Consider the following 25,000-nt stretch of genomic DNA (forward strand, 5'->3'; position numbering starts at 1 on the left):
AGCCTGGCCTCTTGGTGACGTCAACCCATGTGTTTTGACAGTGTATGATGACACACACCCACTACACACAGAATCCTCCTGTACTGAGCTGCTTAGTGCTGCTTACCCCCCACACTGTGCCCGCTCATAAACACTCATCCCCCACATTCCTCACGGCTGTTTGGCTTCCCCAGTCTCACACACACACACACACACACACACACACACACACACACACACACACACACACATGCGCGCACTCATGCACACTATACACACACACACACACACGCGCACTCATGCACACTATACACATACAAACACACACACACACTCACACATATGCACACTCATGCACACTATACACACACAAATGCACACGCATGCACACTATACACAAACACACACACGCACACTCATGCACACTATACACACACACAAACACACGCGCACACTCATGCACACTACACACAAACACACACACAGTCCCCCCCACTATGTTTGGACAGCACAGCTCACAGGCTCGATCCCCAACACGTGGCCAAATGTAGCCAGCCTTGTGTGTGTGTGTGTATGCGTGCGTGTGTGCGCGCGTGTATGTGTGTGTGCGTGTGTCTGTGTATGTGCATGTGCGTGTGTGTGCCTGGGTGCCCATGCTGACTGTAATGTAGCCTGTCATATATAGGTTAACGCTGCACCCTGTGACCCAGCCAGCCAATCAAAGCAGGAGATGAGAGGAGAAAGCCCAGTGGCCCCGGGCTCTGCATGAGTCTGCACTGAATATTGACAGCACTGACTGACTGACTGACTTATTGACCTGCTGACTAGTTGTCTGACTTGCTGGCTGTTTATCGCTAACCTATTTACCTATTGTCTTAATCACACTAAACTCCTTTATTCATACCCCTTCCACGGGGGGATGCTCTGTTGTGTGTGTCTGTCTTTTGATTAGCATGATTAAGTGTGTGTGTGTGTGTGTGTGTGTGTGTGTGTGTGTGTCTTCTGATTAGCTTGATTAAGTGTAGATGTAGTGATTCCTCGCTCGCCCAGCGTTGCGTGGGGAGAGCCGCTGTATGTGGTTGAGTTTGAACAGACAGGAGGAGGTGAAGCTGCAGAGCCACAGTAGCAGGCAGCTAAAGGGAGACTTGTGTGGCGTTTTCATGCCCGTGTTGTTGTGGTTCATCATCATGGCTTCCACTCTGTGTGGCGACGGAATGTTTGAATGGGCACCTCTCTCTCTCTCTCTCTCTCTCTCTCTCTCTCTCTCTCTCTCTCTCTCTCTCTCTCTCTCTCTCTCTCTCTGTCACACCTCCCTCTGTCATCAGCCTCCTCGCCCTGACAGGATTACAGCCTGCTCTGTGCTTTTTAATTACGGGGGTTAAATAGGACCCCCTACTATGGTCCCTGAAAAGGCTGCGCGCGTGTGTGTGTGGGGGGGGGGGTTTGGATGTCACATGACTGTTCATTTAGACACTGTCCCTCTGATTAGCATGATTAAGTGTGTGTCTGGGTGTGTGTGTGTGTGTGTGTGTGTGTGTGTGTCTGGGTGGGGGAAGGGGGGTGGGGGAAGGGGGGGGGGGGGGCTGATCAAAAGGCCTATTAACAGCACCCACACTGCAGCCGGTTGGCTAACAGACGAGGCTTCTCCATTTCAAACCAGAAAGATTGTTGCCATTTTTCTTTGAGTAACATCATTAAGACGTAGTAGTAGTAGTAGTAGTGTTACATTGATTATTTTCTTACCAATAAGCTTAAACCATAAACACATTCTCTAATGAACACATCTAAAGACACAGTTGCTAACTTCATTCTGTTTAGCTTGGCAACATTGATGTGTTAATTGAATCTGATTGACGACTTGTTCTCCAGTATGAAGACATTCCATTGGGTTTATCCATCCTGGTAAATAAATGTGTGCTGGTTTGGTGTCAGTAGAAGCAGGGCAGCTGGTTCTGGCGTAGAGATGAGGAAGATGTTTGGTGTCAGTAGAAGCGGGGCAGCTGGTTCTGGCGTAGAGATGAGGAAGATGTTTGGTGTCAGTAGAAGCAGGGCAGCTGGTTCTGGCGTAGAGATGAGGAAGATGTTTGGTGTCAGTAGAAGCGGGGCAGCTGGTTCTGGCGTAGAGATGAGGAAGATGTTTGGTGTCAGTAGAAGCGGGCAGCTGGTTCTGGCGTAGAGATGAGGAAGATGTTTGGTGTCAGTAGAAGCAGGGCAGCTGGTTCTGGCGTAGAGATGACGAAGACGTCATTGAGCCAGAGGTCCCCTGTGACAGAAAGCATCCGTCCTGCTGGAGTGTCCTTGAGGAAGATATTCAATCCTTCGTCTGTGCTCTCTGACCTCCACTGTGGAGCAGCACAAAAAAGGACAAATAATATATGAGAGTTCACCGTCGAGCTACGCGACCATATAGTCGGCCCATTCTGGTGCACAGATGCAGACGTTCAGACACACGCATGACTGCACACTACACTACACACGCACACACACACACACACGCGCACACACACACACACACACACACACACACACACACACACACACACACACACACACACAGACCCCCCCCCCCCTCCTCTGCTGAGCGCATGTTTAATGACCCTCACACTGTATATGGGTCATGGCATGTACATGCTTTGAAGAAAGATAGAGAAGCGTTCTCCTATAACAGTGTTGTGATTGACGATATAACAGTGTTGTGATTGACGGAAGCCTCAAAACACTTCCTCCACACATCCCCACTACATGAGCAGAGTGATGCATCGTCTTTTATAGTCTCTCTCCCAACACACGTCTTCCACACATCCCCACTACATGAGCAGAGTGATGCATCGTCTTTTCATAGTCTCTCCCAACACATAAGGATCAAGGATGGAGGTAGTTTGATTGAAGTATATTCAGTTCCATTTTTAGCACCACCGTAGTTTCTGTAACAGTGCAGGAAGCCCGACCATGATGAGTTGTAGTGTTTTGATGATCAGCTGCTGTCGCTGCAGTGCAGAACAGTACGCGCGCCATCAGGTAGTCCTGGCTGAGAATGAGGTCATACGGTAATATCCCTAGACAGCATTCTAGAGAGACTAGCACACTAGAGCTCAGCACTGCACCGTTATAAGCATTCATTCATTCATTTATTTATTTATTTATTTATTTATTTATTTATTTATTTATTTATTTATTTATTTATTTATTTATTTATTTATTTATTTGTTTGTTTGTTTGTTTGTTTGTTTGTTTGTGCAAAATCAGAGCCAAAGTTCTAAAATGGTGAGACTAAAATGAATTATTCCCTTTTCTCTTAAAAAGGTTAGATTCAGTGGCTGATATTGTGAGTGGACTTGTGATGTCTGGACGGCTGGGTGGCATACAGTAGTAGTGAGTGGGAAAACTCTTAAAACCCCCGACACAGCAAGCATGCGCTCTCCCAAAGAGTCCTGAAGTAACTCAGTGATTCCCTCTCAGCTGAGGGGTTCTGTCACCAACCACACACTCTGAACTCACCCTATAGAGATCAATAGATATCACATTAACCCATTGATACCTGATGCAGCATTTGTGTGTGTATCCCTTTAAGACTGCGAACCGCATGACGCAGTTTGCGGTCTTAAAGGGATACACACACAAATGAGGGATATACACACACACAAATGCTGCATCAGGTATCAATGGGTTAAGGCCACGAGCTCTGCAGACTCATAACACATTAGCATGCCGATGTCCAAGATCAGCATTTTCACTGAGCTGTTCAGTCAGTCGTGCTGCTCTTACTTACTGTCACTGGCAGCCTTCAACACGCCGTCGCCCCCTACAGGTTCACTCTCCACATACACAACATGGGGAAGTCATTAGCTGATGCATGCGTGGTTAGCCATCCAGCTAATTACTCTCCCATCTTGCTAGTGATCAGGTGATTGGCAGATAGTCGGCATGTCACACATTCCAGAGAGAGAGAGAGAGAGAGAGAGAGAGAGAGAGAGAGAGAGAGAGAGAGAGAGAGAGAGAGAGAGAGAGAGAGAGAGAGAGAGAGAGAGAGAGAGAGAGAGAGAGAGAAATTATATTGTATTAATTTGAATGTTGTATTAATTAACTCATTCAGGGCCAATGACGTCTTTGACGTGTTATCAGGAATAGCCCAGAGGGCCAATGACGTGTTTGACGTGTTTTTGTTTTTATTACTGCAGCGCGTAGTTCAAACACTTCCTCAGCCTGTGACATAGTATCAGGTCCCTAGCATCTAAGACAACACGTGAACAAACACATACCGCAGCTGTTGTTTTGAAATTGAGCAGGAGGAAAAGCAGAAAACGGATAAAAAACGCTTCCTTGTGCAGACAGGAGAAACGCCATTGAAACGCCCCTCGGCGCGCTGCAGGAGCTGGTCGCTTTCCTGTGTGCCAGCCGGGAGAAAACGGGAGAAAGTAATCCAGAGATGCGTTTGATCATCGGAGGAATGAGGAAATGATCGATCAGAGGGCGGTGAGGACGTGTTGAATAGCCGAGGGGAAAACGGGAACGATCAAATAGCAGGGAGGATAGGAGAGGGAGACATGGACGAGGACGGGTGGACCAGAACAAAACAAAATAAACACAGCTAGGCAGCAGCGGGCAGAAGGCAGTCACAGCAGCCCGCTGTCCGTTCTCAAGAGCTATTCAGTTGGTTCATGAAATCGCTGGGCTGCGTGCCCTCCAGTGTTGCTCCTGGCCAATCCCGGCGCCACAGGGCGTGGTTATTGCTTATCCTATGTGGGGTTAGAAATCACGCAACGAAGGGGGATCGTGTGTGTGTGTGTGTGTGTGTGTGTGTGTGTGTGTGTGTGTGTGTGTGTGTGTGTGTGTGTGTGTGTGTGTGTGTGTGTGTGTGTCTGTCTGTCTGTCTGTCTGTCTGTCGGTCGGTGTGTCTGTCTGTCTGTCTGTCTGTCTGTCTGTCTGTCTGTCTGTCTGTCTGTCTGTCTGTCTGTGTGTCTGTGTGTCTGTCTGTGTGTCTGTCTGCACACTCACTCACACTGCTGTATTGTTGAATGTAAAAAAAAAGCACATCTTCATTTTGAGGTATTGCAAATCACTCTGGTGCTAATAGATAATTTACTGTGGGTCTTGAAAGATGACCAACAATTATTAAAATCTTTGGCCTGTGCTAAATATTGGCCATAAATGAGTTAACATAATGTTATTGTGTAATGTGCAGTGATGTGTAATACTGTATACTAATTATTTTTGTTTGATTGATTAATGCTTTGGCAACAGTGTTGTTGGGACATTCATGCCGATAAAGCACATTTGAATTTAATTGAGAGAGAGAGAGAGAGAGACACACACACACACACACACACACACACACAGTGCAAAGAAATATTTTGTCTGTCCTCTTACATCATCAGTCGGTTACAACAATAATCTTGTCGGGGCATTTCCTAATGAGCGTTTGTGATTGAAATTCAGTAGAAAGTAGGGGTGCACCGATCACGTTTTTTGCCACCGATCACCGATTGCCGATCACCTATGAGAAATATCTGCCCAACCGATCATCGACCGATCACCGATTACCGATTACCGATCACCGATATATATATATATATTTATTTTATATTTTGTAGGCTAAAGGAAACTGCCAACATGAGACAGATGGGAGTTCAACCGTTTAGTTGTCAGTTCTCTTCAGTACAGTACAGCAGTATAGGCTTTTTACAGCATTATGACAGGAATAGTAGGATTGTGTGTGGTCTGGAAAAAGGAGGCAATAAAATATACAAACAGGTCAGTAACCAAGCTTGCTGTTATATAGGCCAATTATAGTGATAATTAACAACTAATAATATATAAATGATAATTAGGTAAACTGTAAGTCAGTTACTCTTAAACACCAGTCTTGAACCATGACTAAAGCCAAAGAGCTCCCACTCATAGAACCGGGGTTATGCACAATAACCGTCATACATTGGGATCCGCATCGAACGAACATCAAAACGACCCGCCCATCGAGGCCGAGTTACAGTGTTATAATTAGCAGCACTATGAGTGCGATCTACATAATGGTGACAGGGTTACATGACGGGAGAAACAACAGAATCACAAGCTACACACGAGCTAAACTCCATCTGAGTAGTGGCATTAATTAGCGCATCCGTCTGAATGGAGCGCACATCCACATAGCAGCACACTTTCGCTTCCTTCAAAGTGCCCGCGGGAACATCAATGCTTGCGTGGAAATTGTCTGTGTGTGCGCGTGCACTACCCCGACTACCACGTTAATCTGGGACTTTAATACACACGGATTTAACAGCATGCAAATGCCTCGGTAGGCGGGAGGACTGGAGGTAATTTATCTGCTGAGTCTGCTGTAATCACCAGCTGATTTGTGTGATTCAAAGACGCAAGAGGTGTGTTGACAGTCTGGTGCGGTGTGTGCATGGAGGTGAGTACACTGATGAAAGCAAAGCGTGTGCTTTGCAACACAATGATATAAACGTTAGAGCACAAATATGAAAGTTAAACGATAGACATTGAAGACATGAAAATGGGCTGCCTCATGTTTCTCACGTGCAGCATGATCGGCTATGCGATCGGCAAAATTAAAGGAATATCGGAAACAGCAGATCACATATTTGAGGTCCAAATCGGCCGATACAGATTGCGTGCAGATCGATCGGTGCACCCCTAGTAGAAAGGGTTTTTGGGATTCAACAAGGAATTTCCATAGACATGCAAATGTGAGTGTGGATGGTTTGGGAGAACCGGCTGAGGAGGTGGTGAGTGTGAGCTAACCGGCTGAGGAGGTGGTGAGTGTGAGGGGAGGTGGTACTGTGTGTGTGAGTGAGTGTGTGTGTGTGAGTATGTGTGTGTGTGAGTGTGTGTGTGTCTGAGTGTGTGTGGAATGTCTATGAACCTCACTAAAACATGTTGACACTCGTGATGATAACATCTGTAGTCACGCATGCTCATTCAGAGACCCCTGGGCAACACACACACACTCACACACACACACACACACACATGCACACACACACACACAGTCTGAGCGTTTCTGTTCTGTAAGCAGAGTACTTTTCTCGTTGATGCTAACCCAACTGGAACAAATGGGGGTTAGAGTTGAAGGTCAGAGAGTCAATTCCTCAAACTGATCAGCATGTATGAACGCTGATTAATTAATCATCAAGGGCCCAGTGAAATCAATGTGATTTGATTGAGGAATCAGGCTCAGCTGAAGTGCTGCATCTCTCTCCATATCTTCCTGCATCACATGCTATGCATGCTACGTCAGCCTCAACTTGGAGGCTTGCCGAGGGCATCTAGCCCTACATGTACTCGAACGTCGGCTTGACGAGGGGTCGCACAGGAGTCCTCAGCAAAATGAGTCAATTGTTTGTGTGATTTCACTAGGATTTCAATGACTAGAAGTTAGCCCAAGGAGAGAATGCAGTGCATATACTTGCTAATAGTGTTCACTCTCTCCTGTGATCTACATTATACTCGCGCTGTTCGCGTCAGCTGCGTCAAGACAGGTTTTCGGGGAGCTGCACGCCGTCCGTGGCGGACCCCTCGGCACATACGCCGCGGGCTTTGACGCTGTAGCATGTTTTCTGTTTAAGGACTTATTACTGTAGGACGTGTTTACAACACTGCTTTACCAAGATGTTTGAATGTGCTTCAACGCACGACCGCAGAAGCACAACTTTTGTATGTATAGCCTCAGGGTTCTGAACTTCTGACTGCACATTACAATTAAGCCTTTTCTGAAACGCCTTTACCACCGGGGTGAGTGGGGGCAGTCCTCTTTCCCCATGTGCTCCACTTCTCCTCGTGGGTCTGCTCTGTGTGACTTTAACACGGTTGACTTCTCCTCGTGGGTCTGGTCTGTGTGACTTTAACACGGTTGTGGCACTGACCTTTACTTAAACAAGGGCCCATTGTCACTATGCTGCTAATGCTTTGAGCTAAACTGACACACACTCCATCAACGTAGTGTGAAACACACACATTCATTTCAAATAAGGCAGTGACAGACACAGACTCAGGAACATGTTATGACTCAACTTCCAGAAATGCTTAATGTCTCTCTACATCTTATATGTGTGGGGCAAAGTTTGTTTAACCCATTGATACCTGATGCAGCATTTGTGTGTGTATCCCTTTAAGACCGCGAACCGCGTCACGCGGTTCACGGTCTCCTCTGACACTTCTCTGATTTCATTCATAAAATGATGTCGCTTCGTCAACAGAAATCCCAAGGCCACGGTGCAGAGGACCAACAAGAACGTGAACAACGACCCCACGCTGCGCATCCAGAACCTCTCGATTCTCATCGGGCAGATTAAAGCCTACTATCAGGTGAGAGTGGGCAGTGAGTGGGAGCCCCCTAGCTGTCACACATCTCAACACATATTTGAAAATTGATCCGATTTGTATTAGCTATACCTTAAACCTCGTTATAGATGAGGTCCATATTGAGGCCAAGGTTGAGGGCTAGATTTATCCTAAACTTATAATAGAAAATGATGATGATCAGCTTGTGAAAATGGTAAATCTTGTGTGCTAGAAGCTATCCTCTCTGTTAGCTCTGAGCGAAGCCGTGTAGCGTTCAGTGGCTTTAGCCTTAGATCGCTGGAACAGCAGTTAGAGTGGAAAATGCAATCAAATTCCAACACAACTCAAGGCAGCAATTAACTAGGGCCACCACGCTTTCACTCACACACATACAGAGCTGCATGTATCACACACACGCACGCACGCACGCACGCACACACACACACACACACACACACACACACACACACACACACACACACACCACATAAACACATGAGGCTTGGCAATATAAACAGAACTGTCTTTGCAGATGTGTATGTGTGATTGTGTGTGATGTGGTATGGTGACTTCCAGCCAGATGTCAGACAGGACCCAGTAAACGCACACAGAGAGACATCAGAGATGAGACAGGACCCAGTAAACGCACACAGAGAGACATCAGAGATGAGACAGGACCCAGTAAACGCCCACAGAGAGACATCAGACCCAGTAAACGCACACAGAGAGACATCAGATATCAGGACCCAGTAAACGCCCACAGAGAGACATCAGACCCAGTAGACGCACACAGAGAGACATCAGAGATGAGACAGGACCCAGTAAATGCACACAGAGAGACATCAGACCCAGTAGACGCACACAGAGAGACATCAGAGATCAGGACCCAGTAAACGCCCACAGAAAGACATCAGACCCAGTAGACGCACACAGAGAGACATCAGACCCAGTAGACGCACACAGAGACACATCAGAGATGAGACAGGACCCAATAAACGCACACAGAGAGAGAGACATCAGACCCAGTAAACGCACACAGAGAGACATCAGACCCAGTAGACGCACACAGAGATACATCAGACCCAGTAGACGCAGAGAGACATCAGACCCAGTAGACGCACACAGAGAGACATCAGACCCAGTAGACGCACACAGAGAGACATCAGAGATGAGAGAGAAACAGCCCTGATGTGGTTCTGCCTCTCACGCTTGTGCTGATGAAGCTCTGGCATTGATGCATTTTCCTTTCTGGCTTTTTGTGTAAACCACTTAGCAGCTCTCAGTCTCTCATACTGTAAGAAGCCATGATGCAAAGCAAGCCATGTCAGATGTAGTCAAGTCTTACCTCAAGTAGGGTTTGACATGAGTACTCGATTTGGACGCCAGTATTTGTTCAGCGGTTCAACGTTTACAGTACTTGCATTTTTCCCCCTGTAGGCTATAATAAATATAAATGTAAATTGATCCTGTTCTATATTAAAGGTTTACATTTTTCGGATGGGACTGCGAGCAAAAATGATAGATCTGTTGCAGCTTAATAGGCTAATTGAAGCCTGGTTGTTGAATGAATGTCACTTATCCATATTGTCAGGTAAATGGGCGTCTGGGTAGTATCGAGGTAAAATCACTCGCCTACCACTGCAGAGACCCGGGTTAAATTCCTGGTATTCCCGGCTTGGTCAGGCGTTCCTACAGACATTGGCCACGCACTACGTCCTGCGACGTCCATGGCGACTGCACATGTATCGGAGGAAGCATGTGCTAGTCTACGTCTCTCCCCAGATCGGCAGATGGGGTGGAGCAACGACCGGGGGACAGGGAATAAGAAAAAAAAATCTATATATTTTTTATCATATTGTCAGGTAAAATTTGAAATGTCAGCTGATTAACATGATGATATTGGGCAGGAAGAACCGTGATAATTGGCAGTTTAACTGCAGATTTTCGAGTCGACCTCACAACAATGTGACATCAGATCAGAACAGAATTGCTGCAACCAACCAGGCCAGTGCTGCTACAATGGTTCAATTCTTTGGCTTTGAATGCTTGCTTCTGGCATGTTTAGTCTGCTGTCGTACACGTGTGTCTTATCGGCACTGATCTTCTGTTACCGGTACATTTGGTCCTGCACCAAGCTTGTCAGTTCTGCTACATCGTCTTGACCGTGTTAGGGGTGAAAAGGGTGTTAGCAACGCATGATCTAGCCTGCTGTAGATTGAGTTTAGGAGTGTTCTAGAGCAGTGATACTCAACTTGCGGCCCGCGATGGAATTGTAATTTTACAGTGCACCTGAACGCAACATGCAAGATACCTGCTGAATAAGTGTCCAAATGTTCATGTCATTCTGGCCAATACTCCACTTCTGTTATAGCATTTCAGTCTGGAATATGGAATATCTTTCAATAATCTATGATTTAGCTGCTAAATTGTCAAATACCGCCGTCTGCTTGCTACCCAGGCACTTATGTCAAGTCAAGTCAAGTCAAGTCACGTTTATTTGTATAGCACATTTCATACACAGAGGCAATTCAAAGTGCTTCACATAAAATGGATGACAGGAAAATAAAAGAATAAAAGAAGAGAATAAAATGGACATTTAAAAGCATCACAACAAAACTTTAAAAAAGAGTAAAAACCTAACTTCTGTACTTAACCTAACTAACTTAACCTAACTAACTATCCGGTGTGCACAACATTGTCAGACTAAACTCTGGCTGACACCCCAAAAACCTACAATCCGCTACAGAAAAATGTATATTGTTTGTTTATTAACTGGCCCCTGGCCTTCTATCATTTCACGAAAGTGGCCCCAGGGGCAAAGCAAGTTGAGTATCCCTGTTCTAGAGTGATCTAGAAAGGGATAGTTGTAGTATATACATGTATTTTGTTCTTACCACTTTCTTTTTGTCTGTTTAACTCTAAAGCGAGGACACGTCTGTATTTATACTGAATGTATTTTACGGCTGCTTCCTCAATAAAAAAAAGAAATTAAACAGGAATGTTACTGTGTTACCAGGGCCAAGTGGGACGTCCTGACAAAGACACAGCGTTCCCACGCTTCAGACTTCTGACCGTCACCCTTCCTTCCCTCATTTAAAGCAAGGCCCTGTTAACCCATTGATACCTGATGCAGCATTTGTGTGTGTATCCCTTTAAGACCGCGAACCGCGTTAACGCGGTTCGCGGTCTTAAAGGGATACGCACACAAATGAGGGATATACACGCAAATGCTGCATCAGGTATCAATGGGTTAAGAAAGTTACCTATCACCTAAATTGAGTTATTCAATCATAAGTAGAAGCCTGAAATGTGGAAAAAAAAGGATTCAAAGGGTGAATTGAAAGGACTATCATATGTGTTGGCAGTGGCACTGTGGGTGTAATTGCATATTGGCTGTATAAACTGATTTGAAATTCAGTTTGAATTATATAACATTTCATTATCGGAAATCATAAACGATAATGTAAAATGCCCCATATCGGCGGATAATTTATCAGATCGATATATATATATCGGGCATCCCACTGAGCAGCTGTGGAGGTCATGCCCTAAATCTATATAATGTTGTTAACCCAGACGTCTTTCTTCATCTATAGCTATGCCCCCAGGCAGGGGTCAAGTGAACAGAGAGGCTGTCTGATTGGTTAACTTGCCTCAACAGAGAGGCTGTCTGATTGGTTAACTGCCTCAACAGAGAGGCTGTCTGATTTGTTTAACTTGCCTCATCAAGTCTGCATTATCTTGGCTTTAGACATCCTGTTAATCATCCGCCCCCGTCATCTTATTTTAACAATCAGCCCATTGTATCCACTTCAACCTTTATAAGCCTTCTAAAGCTCCACTAAGCCCCGCCTCCAAAGGGCTCGCAGAATGATCTGTCACAGAGCCAACGGGTGGCTCAGTGAGCGGCTACTGGGGATGAAGGAGTGACCAGCAGAGTTGGTGGATGGTGAGATGATGGGGCAGGTTAAGAACATTAGCTAGGGCTATCTTGGTGGCTCAGTTTGAAGAGACAGTCACATATGCTCCTGTGCCATCGGCACCATTTTTTATTTAATTTAGGTAGAAATGTAGTGATAATTTTAGTGTGTTGGTATTAATCACATCCCTATGTATCTATAACTGAGTTGTTTTAGCTTCAGGGGGGGCGATGTAAGCCAACAATGGAACTCTTCTTCCTCTATGGTATTTGGTTAATCTTCTCTGTGCGCCCCTGCCTCGCTCTGTTGACCTCATGGTCACACTATTGTCCAGTCACCAGTGTCTGCACGCTCGGCCACACAGAGACCACCTGCAGATCATGAAGACCCCCTGTTGGACTCCCCCGTTGTCTGTCTCTCTGCCCCCTTGATGGCCTTTCAGGGACTGAAGACGCGCCACTGATGACCACTCAGTTGTAATGAGATGGACTGAACCCTCTCAGGGATTTAAACTGGACAATAGGGCACATTTCAGACAAAAGCAATAGCCTTTTTCCTAGTGTGGCTCTTAGATGAGTTGTCTTGTTTACGAGGGACCACCAGCAGCTCCACATGCCAAAAGCTTTTGGGGTTTGACCGCTTAAGAGACCATGATGAGTAGATGACACTTATTAGGTTGAGACCTTCTCAATGGCTCCTTCCATGGATGGTGAACACGGTTTGAGAGATTGTCTGCTCCTTAAGCTGCCTTCACATGATAAGCAATCTTCTCTTCTCTCACCGCGAGGTAGAGCGGAGAAAGGTCAGCGTTAAGTAAGTAGGTCAAAGTTGAAACAATTTGAACTTTGACCTCAGCGCACGGTGGCAAATTCGAGCGGTGCGCGACGCCGAGGGTAGCGCTGCCGCATAGTTGGGAGGCACCTCTCCCCCTATAGGAAAACAACGGCATCGCGATCGCACAGCTGTTTTACCGCGGATCATGTGATCATGTGAATCAGAATCAGAATCAGAAAGACTTTAATGATCCCCGGGGGGAAATTGGGAATGTGTTGGGGGCTTTAGTCTTTACAGCAGACTAAATCACTTCACTCCATAACTTAATAAAACAGACAAAAGTGAGGCATTCATGTCTCATATTTGTTGGGCCTTTCCCCTTTAATCTCCCACTCTGTTCAGCTCTATATTAGGAGATAGACGATCAGTAACTCTGTTCAGCTCTATAGGAGATGATAGACTCTCGGTAACGAGAGGTGTAGTTAATCAGCGACTTAATCAGCTGCAATAATCACAGCAGTAAAAGCTGAGAGTGAAGACTTGTTAGAAATGTTGAGAAGTTGGTCATCACATCACTGAGTGACAGAGCAGATGACAGAGACAGATGATGGAGGACTATAAGCTCATCATGTGGTCAGTATGTCAGAGACAGATGGATGCTGACAGAGGTCAGGTTCCTGTGGAGAGATTAGACCTCGGGTCTGGAGGACCTGACGGACACACTGGGAAGAAGAAGGGACTTTATTTGGAGAGAAAGAGAAGGTGATGGGCGAGGAGCACGGATGAATTGTGAATCTTGTCGTTTTTAAGTCAATGTCTCCAACGCCACAGGGTTCATGGTCAACCTACAACCATCATATACACCCTCCTATCCTGGCCTGCCGTGTGTGTGTGTGTGTGTGTGTGTGTGTGTGTGTGTGTGTGCCATCTGGTATATGCATGTCCAATTTGCCTTTTGGCCCACTATAATGTTCCCCTTTGCTGTACTGGCCCAGATAATATCTGTTGCAATCAGTCTCTTCAGTTGGACCTTCAGTCCATGTCAGCTATAGTGGATTCAGGGAAACCAGCTCCCAGTCAAGTTTGGTTTATTCCTGCAGTGTTTTTGTACCCAGGCTAGTATAGCTCAGTCCGGTTTGCTTAAGATCACTTAGCAGTATGAAACGTGAGTGGGTATGAAGCACGCGCACACACACACACACACACGCACACACACACACACACACACCTACCCACGCAGAAATTTCCGCTCAAGTCAATGGGACCAGGTTCCTACTGGGGGCATAATGAGTTAAATTGGCTTTGATATATGTTCGTGTGGTGGTGGTCTCTCTTTCCTGTGATTGGTGGTGGTGGTCTCTCTTCCCTGTGATTGGTGGTCTCTCTTTCCTGTGATTGGTGGTGGTGGTCTCTCTTTCCTGTGATTGGTGGAGGTGGTCTCTCTTCCCTGTGATTGGTGGTCTCTCTTTCCTGTGATTGGTGGTGGTGGTCTCTCTTTCCTGTGATTGGTGGAGGTGGTCTCTCTTTCCTGTGATTGGTGGTCTCTCTTTCCTGTGATTGGTTTGTCACTTATTGTTCTCAGATTTCCGGAGCCATATGGATCGAGGCAGAAGCATTCATCTCGTGGGCTAATGGTGTTAGCAGCTGTTCAGTGTACTGTAGGGTTAGGGACTGTACAGCTCAGCACTTTGAAACGGGACATGGAGCTCGTACAGGCTGCACACATGCTTCGTTGCTTCCTCTAATTCAATACGTTCACCTCACATAAGAGTCCTCATCATTGAATTGATGTGGTGAAGTAAGAAGAAACCACTGCCACAGTATAATACTACTCAGTATACTATCACAGTATACTACTCAGTATACTATCACAGTATACTACTCAGTAGGGAGGGATACCATTATATGCCAGCTAATACTAATGATTTAGGCTCGCTGGCCAGCCTCCCCTCCCTTCCGTGAGAAGAGTCTGGCAGCGCTGGTAACCATTCTGGGATTGCGATGGGCGGTGCTTAGCGGCAGTGCCGTTGGAAAATAGTTTCCAACAATCAAACTTGCCATTTTCAGCGTGTAGCAACGAGCTAGCCGTGTAGGTTTCTGCCGTTAGCTTGCTAGCTAGTTAGCGTTGTTGTTTTCACTGAGGTGGCAGGGCACTATTTACAGCGACACACAGGGAGGAGGGAGCGGAAGCCGCTCTGATTGACATGGTCGGAGCCAATGACAGAACTTGTGATAAGCGGGGAGCAGACATCCGGCAGCGACTGAAATCGACGCCTCCAATGCAGCCACACTCCTCTCACGGAAGTGAGGGGAGGCTGGTCAGTGAGACTAGTATCCCACCGAAAGAACCAAGAGAGTGGTCATTTCCTCTTCCTTCACTGAAGCCAGAGAGTAATGTAACATAATAACATGAGCTGGATTCATAGAGAAAAGTCAATGTCAGATGTCGTTTCCCAGAGAACTAACAGTTGCTACAGAGTCTGTTCTACAACAGAGCTACCTTTTGCTCTGAGTGTATGGAGGTGAATGGGGAGGAGTGAGTGACTTTATTGAGGTGATGCTCTCCACTCGTTAACCTCTTCAGATGATCACTGGGCAGACGCAGAGGCAGACAGCCGGGGAGCTTTCCTGGGACTTTCCCTCCCTCTCCTCCTCCTCCACTCCCCCCTCCACTCCTCCCTCCCTCCTCCACTCCTCCCTCCCTCCTCCACTCCTCCCTCCTCCACTCCTCCCTCCCTCCTCCACTCCTCCCTCCTCCTCCACTCCTCCCTCCCTCCTCCACTCCTCCCTCTCCTCCTCCACTCCTCCCTCCTCCTCCACTCCTCCCTCCCTCCTCCACTCCTCCCTCCCTCCTCCACTCCTCCCTCTCCTCCTCCACTCCTCCCTCCTCCACTCCTCCCTCCTCCACTCCTCCACTCCTCCACTCCTCCCTCCTCCCTCCTCCTCCACTCCTCCCTCCTCCCCCACAGCTTCTGTGCTAACCAGAATCCTAGGGTTGTGTGTGTGTGTGTGTGTGTGTGTGTGTGTGTGTGGTGTGTGTGTGTGTGTGTGCGTGCGTGCGTGCGTGCGACACATGAGACGCACGTGGCGAATGACTTTGTGCAGAAGTTAATAAAAAGGGACTGGCCCCAGCCAAGATATTTCTATTACAATCATGGTTCTCATTTCATGATGTCAGCTCTCATGGGCTGGCCATGCCTTTTAAGTCAGTGTGTGTGATTGTGCACGCATTGTGTGTGTGTGAGAGAGTGTGTACGTATGTGTGTGTCTGTGTTCAAGGTCTGTTATTGTTGTACAGTTAGATTGCGTAGGAGTTTAATGTCGTCTAGACAGACTTGTTGCTGCTGTTTGATGTCACAATATGGTGTATGGATCAAAAAAATGAACAGCTGTGTGTGTGTGTGTGTGTGTGTGTGTGTGTGTGTGTGTGTGTGTGTGTGTGTGTGTGTGTGTGTGTGTGTGTGTGTGTGTGTGTGTGTGTGTGTGCGTGCGTGCGTGCGTGCGTGCGTGCGTGCGCGTGTGTGCGCGTGCCCGTTGCCATCTGCATCCGTGTTCATTGTATGTGCCTGTTTTTTGTCAGTACGTTTTCGAGTTTATGAAGTAATTATTGTAGATTATTATCGTGACGCATGTTTAAAGCAGTTTAGTGAGGATAAATCTGTGTGCTAGCAGCAATAATCACATGTGTGTTTCCTCACGGGGGTATTTAGGTTTTCCGGTTGCTCGGTCATTTCCGTGCAGCAGAGTCCTCTGAAGGTTTGTGTTCTCTGCCGGTCAGTCCAAATATACGCTGGGCCTCTTTTGAACGGCCTGGCCGTGGTTTGGCAGACAGACATCCAGCAGAGACCAGCTCAGCTCAGCTCAGCTCAGCTCAGCTCCACGTGTGTTTCTCTATAGCTTCTCTCAAGGCTTCTGAAGTGAATCTCCTTCTTCCTGCTTTATTGAAAACGGGCTCAGATATCATCTGGTGCCGCTCACTCAAACTGTAGAAGGAGTGGGACCATTTCCACCGCGAAGAAGATTGTAGTTCTCACCAGACGTCCTGGTTGCTCTTCTTCACAGTATGTTTATTTCATGTTCATTGATCATTATGCAGGCTAACTATAGAGAGGCAAAGTGAACATCACTTCCTGCTTCAGCACTGTACCAACCCTAACCAGGAGAACATTTCACTCGAACCAAAACTAAAAAAACAACAACATTGAAAAAATATTGTCTTTAAACCCGCATTTTTTTAAACGTTTTGGTCCGAGTGAAATGTTATGCGATCTCTCCTGTTTTCTAAATATATCTGAACCGTTTGGTTTGAACAAGTAAAACTCTTTTTATAAGCATTTTACCAAATGTCTATGGGAAAATCAATGGTGGATGAACATCTCTGGTACAGTGCTGAAGCAGGAAGTGACGTTCCACTTTGCCTCTCTATTACAAATTCCTGTGTTGTTGTGTAAAGTGAGAGTAGCATTTCTCTGCTCATGTGGAAAGAAGAGGTGTTCTGTCTTCTCCCTGCAGAGGCACTGCTTTGCTTTGGGGTGTGGTGGTGTGGAGGCTGTGGAGCGCGCTCTGTTTTGACTGCGTTTATAGGGGAACAGAGGCCACCATTCATTCTGCTCTGGCCTGGCCTTCAAGCATCTCAAGGCTCCTCAGCCAGGTCCTCACTGGCTGACTTAGGACAGATAGCCAAGTCTCCTCAACTGTTGCCTTTGTTAGGGTCTGAATGGTAAGCTGATCGGAGAGCAGTTTGGAATGAGAATATTTTGCCATACATTGTGACTGTGTTTATGAACTGTCAAAGGGAAATGTCCTTAGCTTTCTGACAATGTGGCCCCCTGAACAATATAGTTGAATAGCCCTGACGTAGGGCATCGTGGCAGTTAGAAATAAGGTGGATAGAGAGTTTCTTCAGGACAGGTAAGAAGAACGCATTTTTAAAATTCCAGTTGGCGAGCTGCTTCCTGGTGTGGGGCTGCATAAGAGGCTGGTTTCTTTCCCTGTTGACCAAAGGCCTCACAAAGATGCTCTGTTAGTGAGTGTGTGAGAGAGAGAGAGGAAGGGGAGAGAGGAAGAGGAGAGAGGGAGACAGAGAGAGTGAGCGACTGTCTGCTTGGGTCTAACATGGCGATGGGTGGATGATGTTTTTGTTTTTGACTTGGACACCATCATGGAAAATATGGAATAAAGGAATGCGTTTGTGTGTTCTTCTTCTTGCCCTCCTTGTTATTATAGATTTTGCCTCAAGCCAGCGGTTATTTTTATTGCTTTGAATCAGACCGCGGTCACCATCCTACTTAGGATTATTTAATGTCTGGAATTCCCCATGCAGTGACTCTTTGCCTCGTTCCTCTCAGCATCAATCATAAGCAAATGTGTTTATTAGGGCATAATTATGTTCATAGCTGCAGGACTAACGTGTGTTGTCATGCAAACTCACGTGCTAGGCTAGCTAGCCTCCAACGTCCTGTTGATGATCCTATTGGCTTAGGGCTCATATCAGCCACAAAAACATCCATCTTTGTCTTCTTACTGTATGTTGCTGCTCTTCGTCTTTGGTTTACAGTTATGAAAAGATGTGATTGTTTTGTGGTTCTTCTAACATTTCACGGTGCTTATGTTGCATCCTGCATGGTAGCTAGGAGTGGAGAATGAGATGTCATGATCTAAGATCTTTTCTGCACTTATTATTTGTGATGAAAGTGTGGATATCGATATCAGATTGTATCCCCACAGGAGATAAGGTTGAATATTTACCACAGTATAGTTGCAACAAGCAAGGTTAGCCAAGTATCATAGATGCAAAACGGCAGTTAGAATTTTCCTCCTCAGATGATCAAGATCACTAGAAATTGTTACTAATAATCTAAATAATGGGAATTGTCAATTTAGCCATAATTGTGCAGCCCTGCTAAAAAGTGATTGATATTGTCATTCCTGTCATTTGGAACCAAAACCAACAAGCTGACCCGAGCTGACAAGCTGCTTGCAAGAGTTCAGCACAGTTTGGGTCAGTTTGGGTCAGCCGTATGAGAAGCGGTAACACTATCTCCCTTTTACTTACGGCAGACGACCGCACCGTTTCTGCTGATTCGTTTTAGTCAAGTTAAATTGATTTGTTAGAAGAAGAACAGGAAACATGACCTCCCATGTAGGCCCGGCCCGGCCCACCAGACGTGCTGCTCTCAGACTATGAATTACACGCTGAATCATGTTTTGAATCATCTCCATGATTCATAGTGAATGGAGTCACACAGCCTAGCTTGCTCTCAGATCAGACACGAGTCATGTTTTCTATCGTCCATGGTGGCGTTGGAGGCTTGCTGCCTCGCTAATTGCCGTCTTCCTGTAAACAAACAGTCACCCTCAAACGTGCTCTCTCTCTCTCTCTCTCTCTGATACATATTTGTACACAGACGCTTGCACACACTCAGTGTGAAGCGTTCAAGATCGTCACGTTGAGTTTACACTCAGAACCACACAGCGATCACATCATAATCACAGGCCAGGCTAACCAAAATAACTGAGTATGTCTGTGTGACTTGTGTGCGTGTGCATGTACTGTGTGTGTGTGTGTGTGTGTGTGTGTGTGTGAGAAGGGGAATTACATAGAGTTGTGGCATACAGTAGGCTCTATGCTAAATGGAAAGCTGTTTTGATGGCGCTACTGGCAGAGTTGTATGAAGAGGAAGCTACATGTAGGAGCTGGATTGTGTTTTGCAGCTGGGTTTTGTCTGCAGGCTTCACTGCTCTATGGTAAGACATCCAAACCAACAAGCTGCTCTCCAAAGTTCAGAGAGGTTCTACGCCTTTTTCCCTCTGTTCATTTAGCAGTGGCATCCAAGTACAATTAGGGGGAAAATGGGGGGGAAATCAGAAAAAACCCATAGCAAAAAAAAGAAGTGAGAACCTCTGTGCCAGATAGTTAGTCTCATGAATTAATTAATTAATTAAACAACTGATATTAAATTGTCAGCTGTGGTTTAGTGTGGGAGAGAACAATCAACAGAAAGGGCCATAAACAACATAGAAAAAGGTGTGTGTGTGTGAGAGAGAGACAGAGAGAGACAGAGAGAGAGAGAGATTGTGTGTACCTATCTATCAGGAGAATAACTTTTTCCAGCCAGTGTGAAGCAGGGGCCTGGGGGCGATGGAAGAGAGTGGGTGGAGGGGGGCTGTAGGAGCCAGCCTGCCCCAGCCCACCTGCCTCTATCTTGGGGAAGAGCAGCAGGGTCGGCCCCTCCAGCCCCGGGGCTCTGCTGTAAAAGCACTCAGCTGAGAGATAAGAGCGGAGAACAAAAGAAAACGACTTGTTCTCTCCACCTCCTCGTGTAACAGCTGATCTGTCCATCTGGACAACAGTAGGCTGCGGCTGGTCATGATGCGGAGTTTTTAATAAACTGTTGAGTGTTTCTGTAATGTCATTAGGTCAGACCAAATCAGCTCACTGCAGGTGGAAGAGATGAACTTTGATTCTTTTTAAATGATCACCTAAAAGGATTTATGTGACAATAGAACAACTTGCCGAAGGCTACTGTCATTTCTCCTGTTTCAAAGATTAATATGTGCTGAGGTGACAGAGGCAAACCTGGGTTTTAAAAGCTTTCATTCTGCAGATCTACAATTAATCCCAAGTTAAATTGTCTGATTGTGAATGTCGGTTGGCTAATTTATAATGGACTTCCTTCCACAAGCACTGATAAGATGAATCATCATTTAACGTGTTCAAATTACCTGGTTTCCATTCATGAATCAAACAGATTAGTTTAACAGACTTTACCAGGACTTACCCATTCATGACTTTCTTCTTCATGGTAGATCTTGATTCAAAAAGACTAAAATACTTTAAGTCTCTAGATTGATGAACGTTTTGAGTCGGCGCTGGTGATTCAAGCCTTATTTGGCAGCACTGATACAAAAAAGTGTCTGTTCAAAGTAACAGTACATCATTTTGTGAGGAAATGGAAACAATGTATCAACTTCAGCAGCTAGCATCCACGGACAATAGCTGTTTGGATCGTTAGCTTGTGAGCTATAGAAACAGATAGAGAAGAGCCCTTTGTCAATATGAAGCTATTGGCTCATTGAACTGCAGTGTCCAGGCTCCATTGTGTTGATCAGTGTCTTTGATAGAGCTGAACAATAGGGCAGCTTTCTCTGCATCGATCCAGCGCCGTGTGGAGGTTGTGATGATGAGGTGTGAAGTGGTCTGTGTGTCGATAGTGTGTGCTCGGGCTGGGCCATATGACTTTAAATCAATATCATGATTATTTCAACTTTTACCTTGATATTATATATATATATAATATTTTACACTGCCCTCATAGGTCTCTGACAAGGTCTGTACTGTATTCTTCTTTCTTGCTGTTTTTCACACACCGATGGCGGCAAGCTACCACGTAGGGTGCTGGCACAGCCATCGAGAGCAATTTGGGATTCAGTATCTTGCCCAAGGACACTTCGACATGCGGACTGGAGGAGGCAGGGATCGAACCAGTGACCTCTTTTATCCAAAGCGATTAGTGGAGCAGCCGCTGTACCTCTTGAGCTACAGCCGCCTCCATGCCGACGGCTTGGATTTGAGTGAATGAACGTGGTGGACTAACATTAGGTGGACGGGGTGGAGGCATGTGACTGAACACAACGTCTTATTTTATTTAAGTTAACGCGCATTGGGTGAAGTATGAACTGAATTAACATCAATTAAATGAATGACTGAATTGACATAAGCAAGATGAAGTGGGTTAGAGGTTGTAAATGTCTGTTTGAATGGCCCCACCTGTGTCACATGTGATGGAGAGGAAAAGGAAGCGTGCTTCTTTCTATTGTTAGTGGAAGTAGGAGTCGCCTCTCTAATCGTTTCAAGTTAATCATATCAGCAGGAGAGAAGTCCGCAGTGCCGTACCCAGGAGTGTGTGTGTGTGTGTGTGTGTGTGTGTGTGTGTGTGTATGTGTGTGGATGAGGGGAATAAACCCATCTCCTCGTTTCTATGGTAACTCACTCCATGCCTGCAGAATGGGTGTGATTCAGGCTTTCAGGGTTCAGGCAGCACACACACACACACACACACACACACACACACACACACACACACACACACACACACACACACACACACACACACACAGAGACAGACAGTTAACTTGCGGTACAATTACCCCCCTGTTAAAGCTCTGCAGGCAGCGGAACTTGTGCTTGGGTGGGAAAGAGTGGTAGGGAGGGTGTGTGCGTGTGTGTGTGTGTGTGTGTGTGTGTGTGTGTGTGTGTATGGGGGTGAGGCTGCTTTGACAGACAGGTCTCTTGTGGGAACATAACACAGCAGCCTTATAACCTTTCCACCAACCCCCATTTACTTTACACACACGCACGCACACACACACACACACACACACACGCACACACACACACACACTCACACACACTCTCTTTTCCTTAACAGGGCCCTTGCGCTATTGAGGGTGTGGCAATAGGCAAGCATTAGGAAGAGAGAGAGAGAGAGAGAGAGTGTGTGTGTGTTGACACCAGCAGAACAGTGCTACAGTGAGTGTAGCAGGCTCTTGTGTCTATCAGCAGAGTATTATTACATGTCAGCTCAGCTGTCTCTACTGTCAGCAAACCTTCATCCAGCCCACAATAGATACAACAACATGCAGAGCCTCATCTCATTTTACCTTCTGAACAATGGAAAGACTGGAACACACAATATTAATAATAATGTGGATCTTTGGCAAAGGTTTGACTTGTTAATAGCAGAAATCAACTTGCAGGAAAAGCCTCGCTGATAAAATACATGTGCACAGAATACTGTACTGTAGCCTGTATCTTAACATAAGCACGTGCACATAATACTGTACTGTAGCCTCTATCTTAACATAAGCACGTGCACAGAATACTGTACTGTAGCCTCTATCTTAACATAAGCACGTGCACAGAATACTGTACTGTAGCCTCTATCTTAACATAAGCACGTGCACAGAGTACTGTACTGTAGCCTCTATCTTAACATAAGCACGTGCACAGAATACTGTACTGTAGCCTGTATCTTAACATAAGCACGTGCACAGAATACTGTACTGTAGCCTCTATCTTAACATAAGCACGTGCACAGAGTACTGTAGCCTCTATCTTAACATAAGCACGTGCACAGAATACTGTACTGTAGCCTCTATCTTAACATAAGCACGTGCACATAATACTGTACTGTAGCCTCTATCTTAACATAAGCATGTGCACAGAATACTGTACTGTAGACTCTATCTTAACATAAGCACGTGCACAGAATACTGTACTGTAGCCTCTATCTTAACATAAGCATGTGCACAGAATACTGTACTGTAGCCTCTATCTTAACATAAGCATGTGCACAGAATACTGTACTGTAGCCTCTATCTTAACATAAGCACGTGCACAGAATACTGTACTGTAGCCTCTATCTTAACATAAGCACGTGCACAGAATACTGTACTGTAGCCTCTATCTTAACATAAGCACGTGCACATAATACTGTACTGTAGCCTCTATCTTAACATAAGCATGTGCACAGAATACTGTACTGTAGCCTCTAATTTAACATAAGCACGTGCACAGAGTACTGTACTGTAGCCTCTATCTTAACATAAGCATGTGCACACAGACAAAGCTACAGGTGAATATAACTTGTGAGTGGGGCGTTGATAGGGAGTAAATTCCATCAGTGTTTGTCCAGCTCCTCTCTTCTCTCAGTCCGTGTGTCTCTGTGGAGTGGAAGATGAACCAGTACTGAGGAGCTGCCAATCCTACCGCAATCAATAATACAGCAGTATAGGGGGAGGATGGGGGGATGGGGAGAGACGGGGAGAAGAGGAGAAAGAGGAGAGGAGGAGACAACTCAACCCTGCGTGCCTAGAGTGTGAAGTGATGGAATCAAAGCAGCATCTCTCTCTCTCTCTCTCTCTCTCTTCCCCTTTCACCTCCTTCTCCTTGTATTTCTTTTTCTTGATTTTTACTCGCCCTTTCTCTTGCCCGCTCACTACCTCTCTCTCTCTCTCTCTCTCTCTGAATTTGGCTTTTCTGTTTTGTCACATTTTTAATGACTTGCTTTAGTAGACAGTGTATATTGGAGAGTGACTGAGACAGGGCCATTTCTATTGTCACAGAGTGTGTGTATGACAGTGTGTATATGACAGTGTATGTGTAAGTGTGTGTGTGTAAGTGTATGTGTGTGTGTGTGTGTGTCTCAGTGTTCATAGCGCACATTGCCATGACGTGCTCCGTGCGCTAGCTGCTCCCTCTCTCCTGCAGTGTCCGTCATGTTTTATGTATGAGAGCTAAGCCTCCGCGAGCTAATCTGAGTGGCATATTGCTCTAGTACTGTACTTTAGCTTTGCTATTAGCATGCAGCTAATCCTCGACGTGCACCGCAGCACCCTTCAGGTTTGCAGTCTGTTATGCAGCAGACTAGCAATGTTTAAAGCATGGTTATCAGCATACCGAAATTATCCTTTTAAGGTTTGTCCAATAATTTAAAAAGCTTGTATTAGCATAGCGACAGGAAAATGAAATAAGACAACATACAGTAATGTGCATATTGAACGTGTCTTAGCCTTCCTCTGCTTCACCTCAATAGTGCCTAGAATGATCGTCGTTGTCCCCCATTTCCCTCCCCAAATACATCAGTGATGATGGCTTCTCAGAGTGTCAAGCTAAACACTGTTCACAGGAAGAAAGAATAAATGACAGACTAGCAACAGGAAGTCAAAAGGCTCCTAAAGCAGTGAAAGGAAGGAAGGGGAAGTAACACTGATTGTGCTTCATAGTGTGACACAAAGCCCATGACTGAAGCGCCTGAGTGCAGCAGCTCTTTCCATGCAAACTGTCACCACAAAAGAACATGAATTTTCCAAACCATTTGTTTTGAAGAGGGAACAACGGAGTATTTGCCCCCAGAGGTGACACCTGTATGGTTGTTTTGTGCAGTGCTGTACTCTCTGATTGGTCAGTAGCTGAGTGTCAGTCTGTACTGAGACATTAGTCGTGTTTCCATTACTCTCAGAAATGC

The 25,000-nt window shown here is 45.9% G+C and overlaps 1 protein-coding gene across 1 annotated transcript in view; it reads left to right on the forward strand.

The window, feature by feature from the left end:
* The window catches only part of ccdc88ab (coiled-coil domain containing 88Ab), a gene marked incomplete at both ends in the record, with an annotated part of 94,219 nt that overhangs the window by 8,261 nt on the left and 60,958 nt on the right, over positions 1–25,000 (forward strand). The window contains one exon of the mRNA XM_083658022.1: positions 8,193–8,301. Coding sequence (XP_083514148.1) covers positions 8,193–8,301 — 109 coding nt within the window. The remainder of the gene's footprint in view (positions 1–8,192; positions 8,302–25,000) is intronic.

The sequence above is a fragment of the Poromitra crassiceps genome (assembly GCF_964638095.1).
Source record: "Poromitra crassiceps genome assembly, chromosome: 22".
NCBI lineage: Eukaryota > Metazoa > Chordata > Actinopteri > Beryciformes > Melamphaidae > Poromitra > Poromitra crassiceps.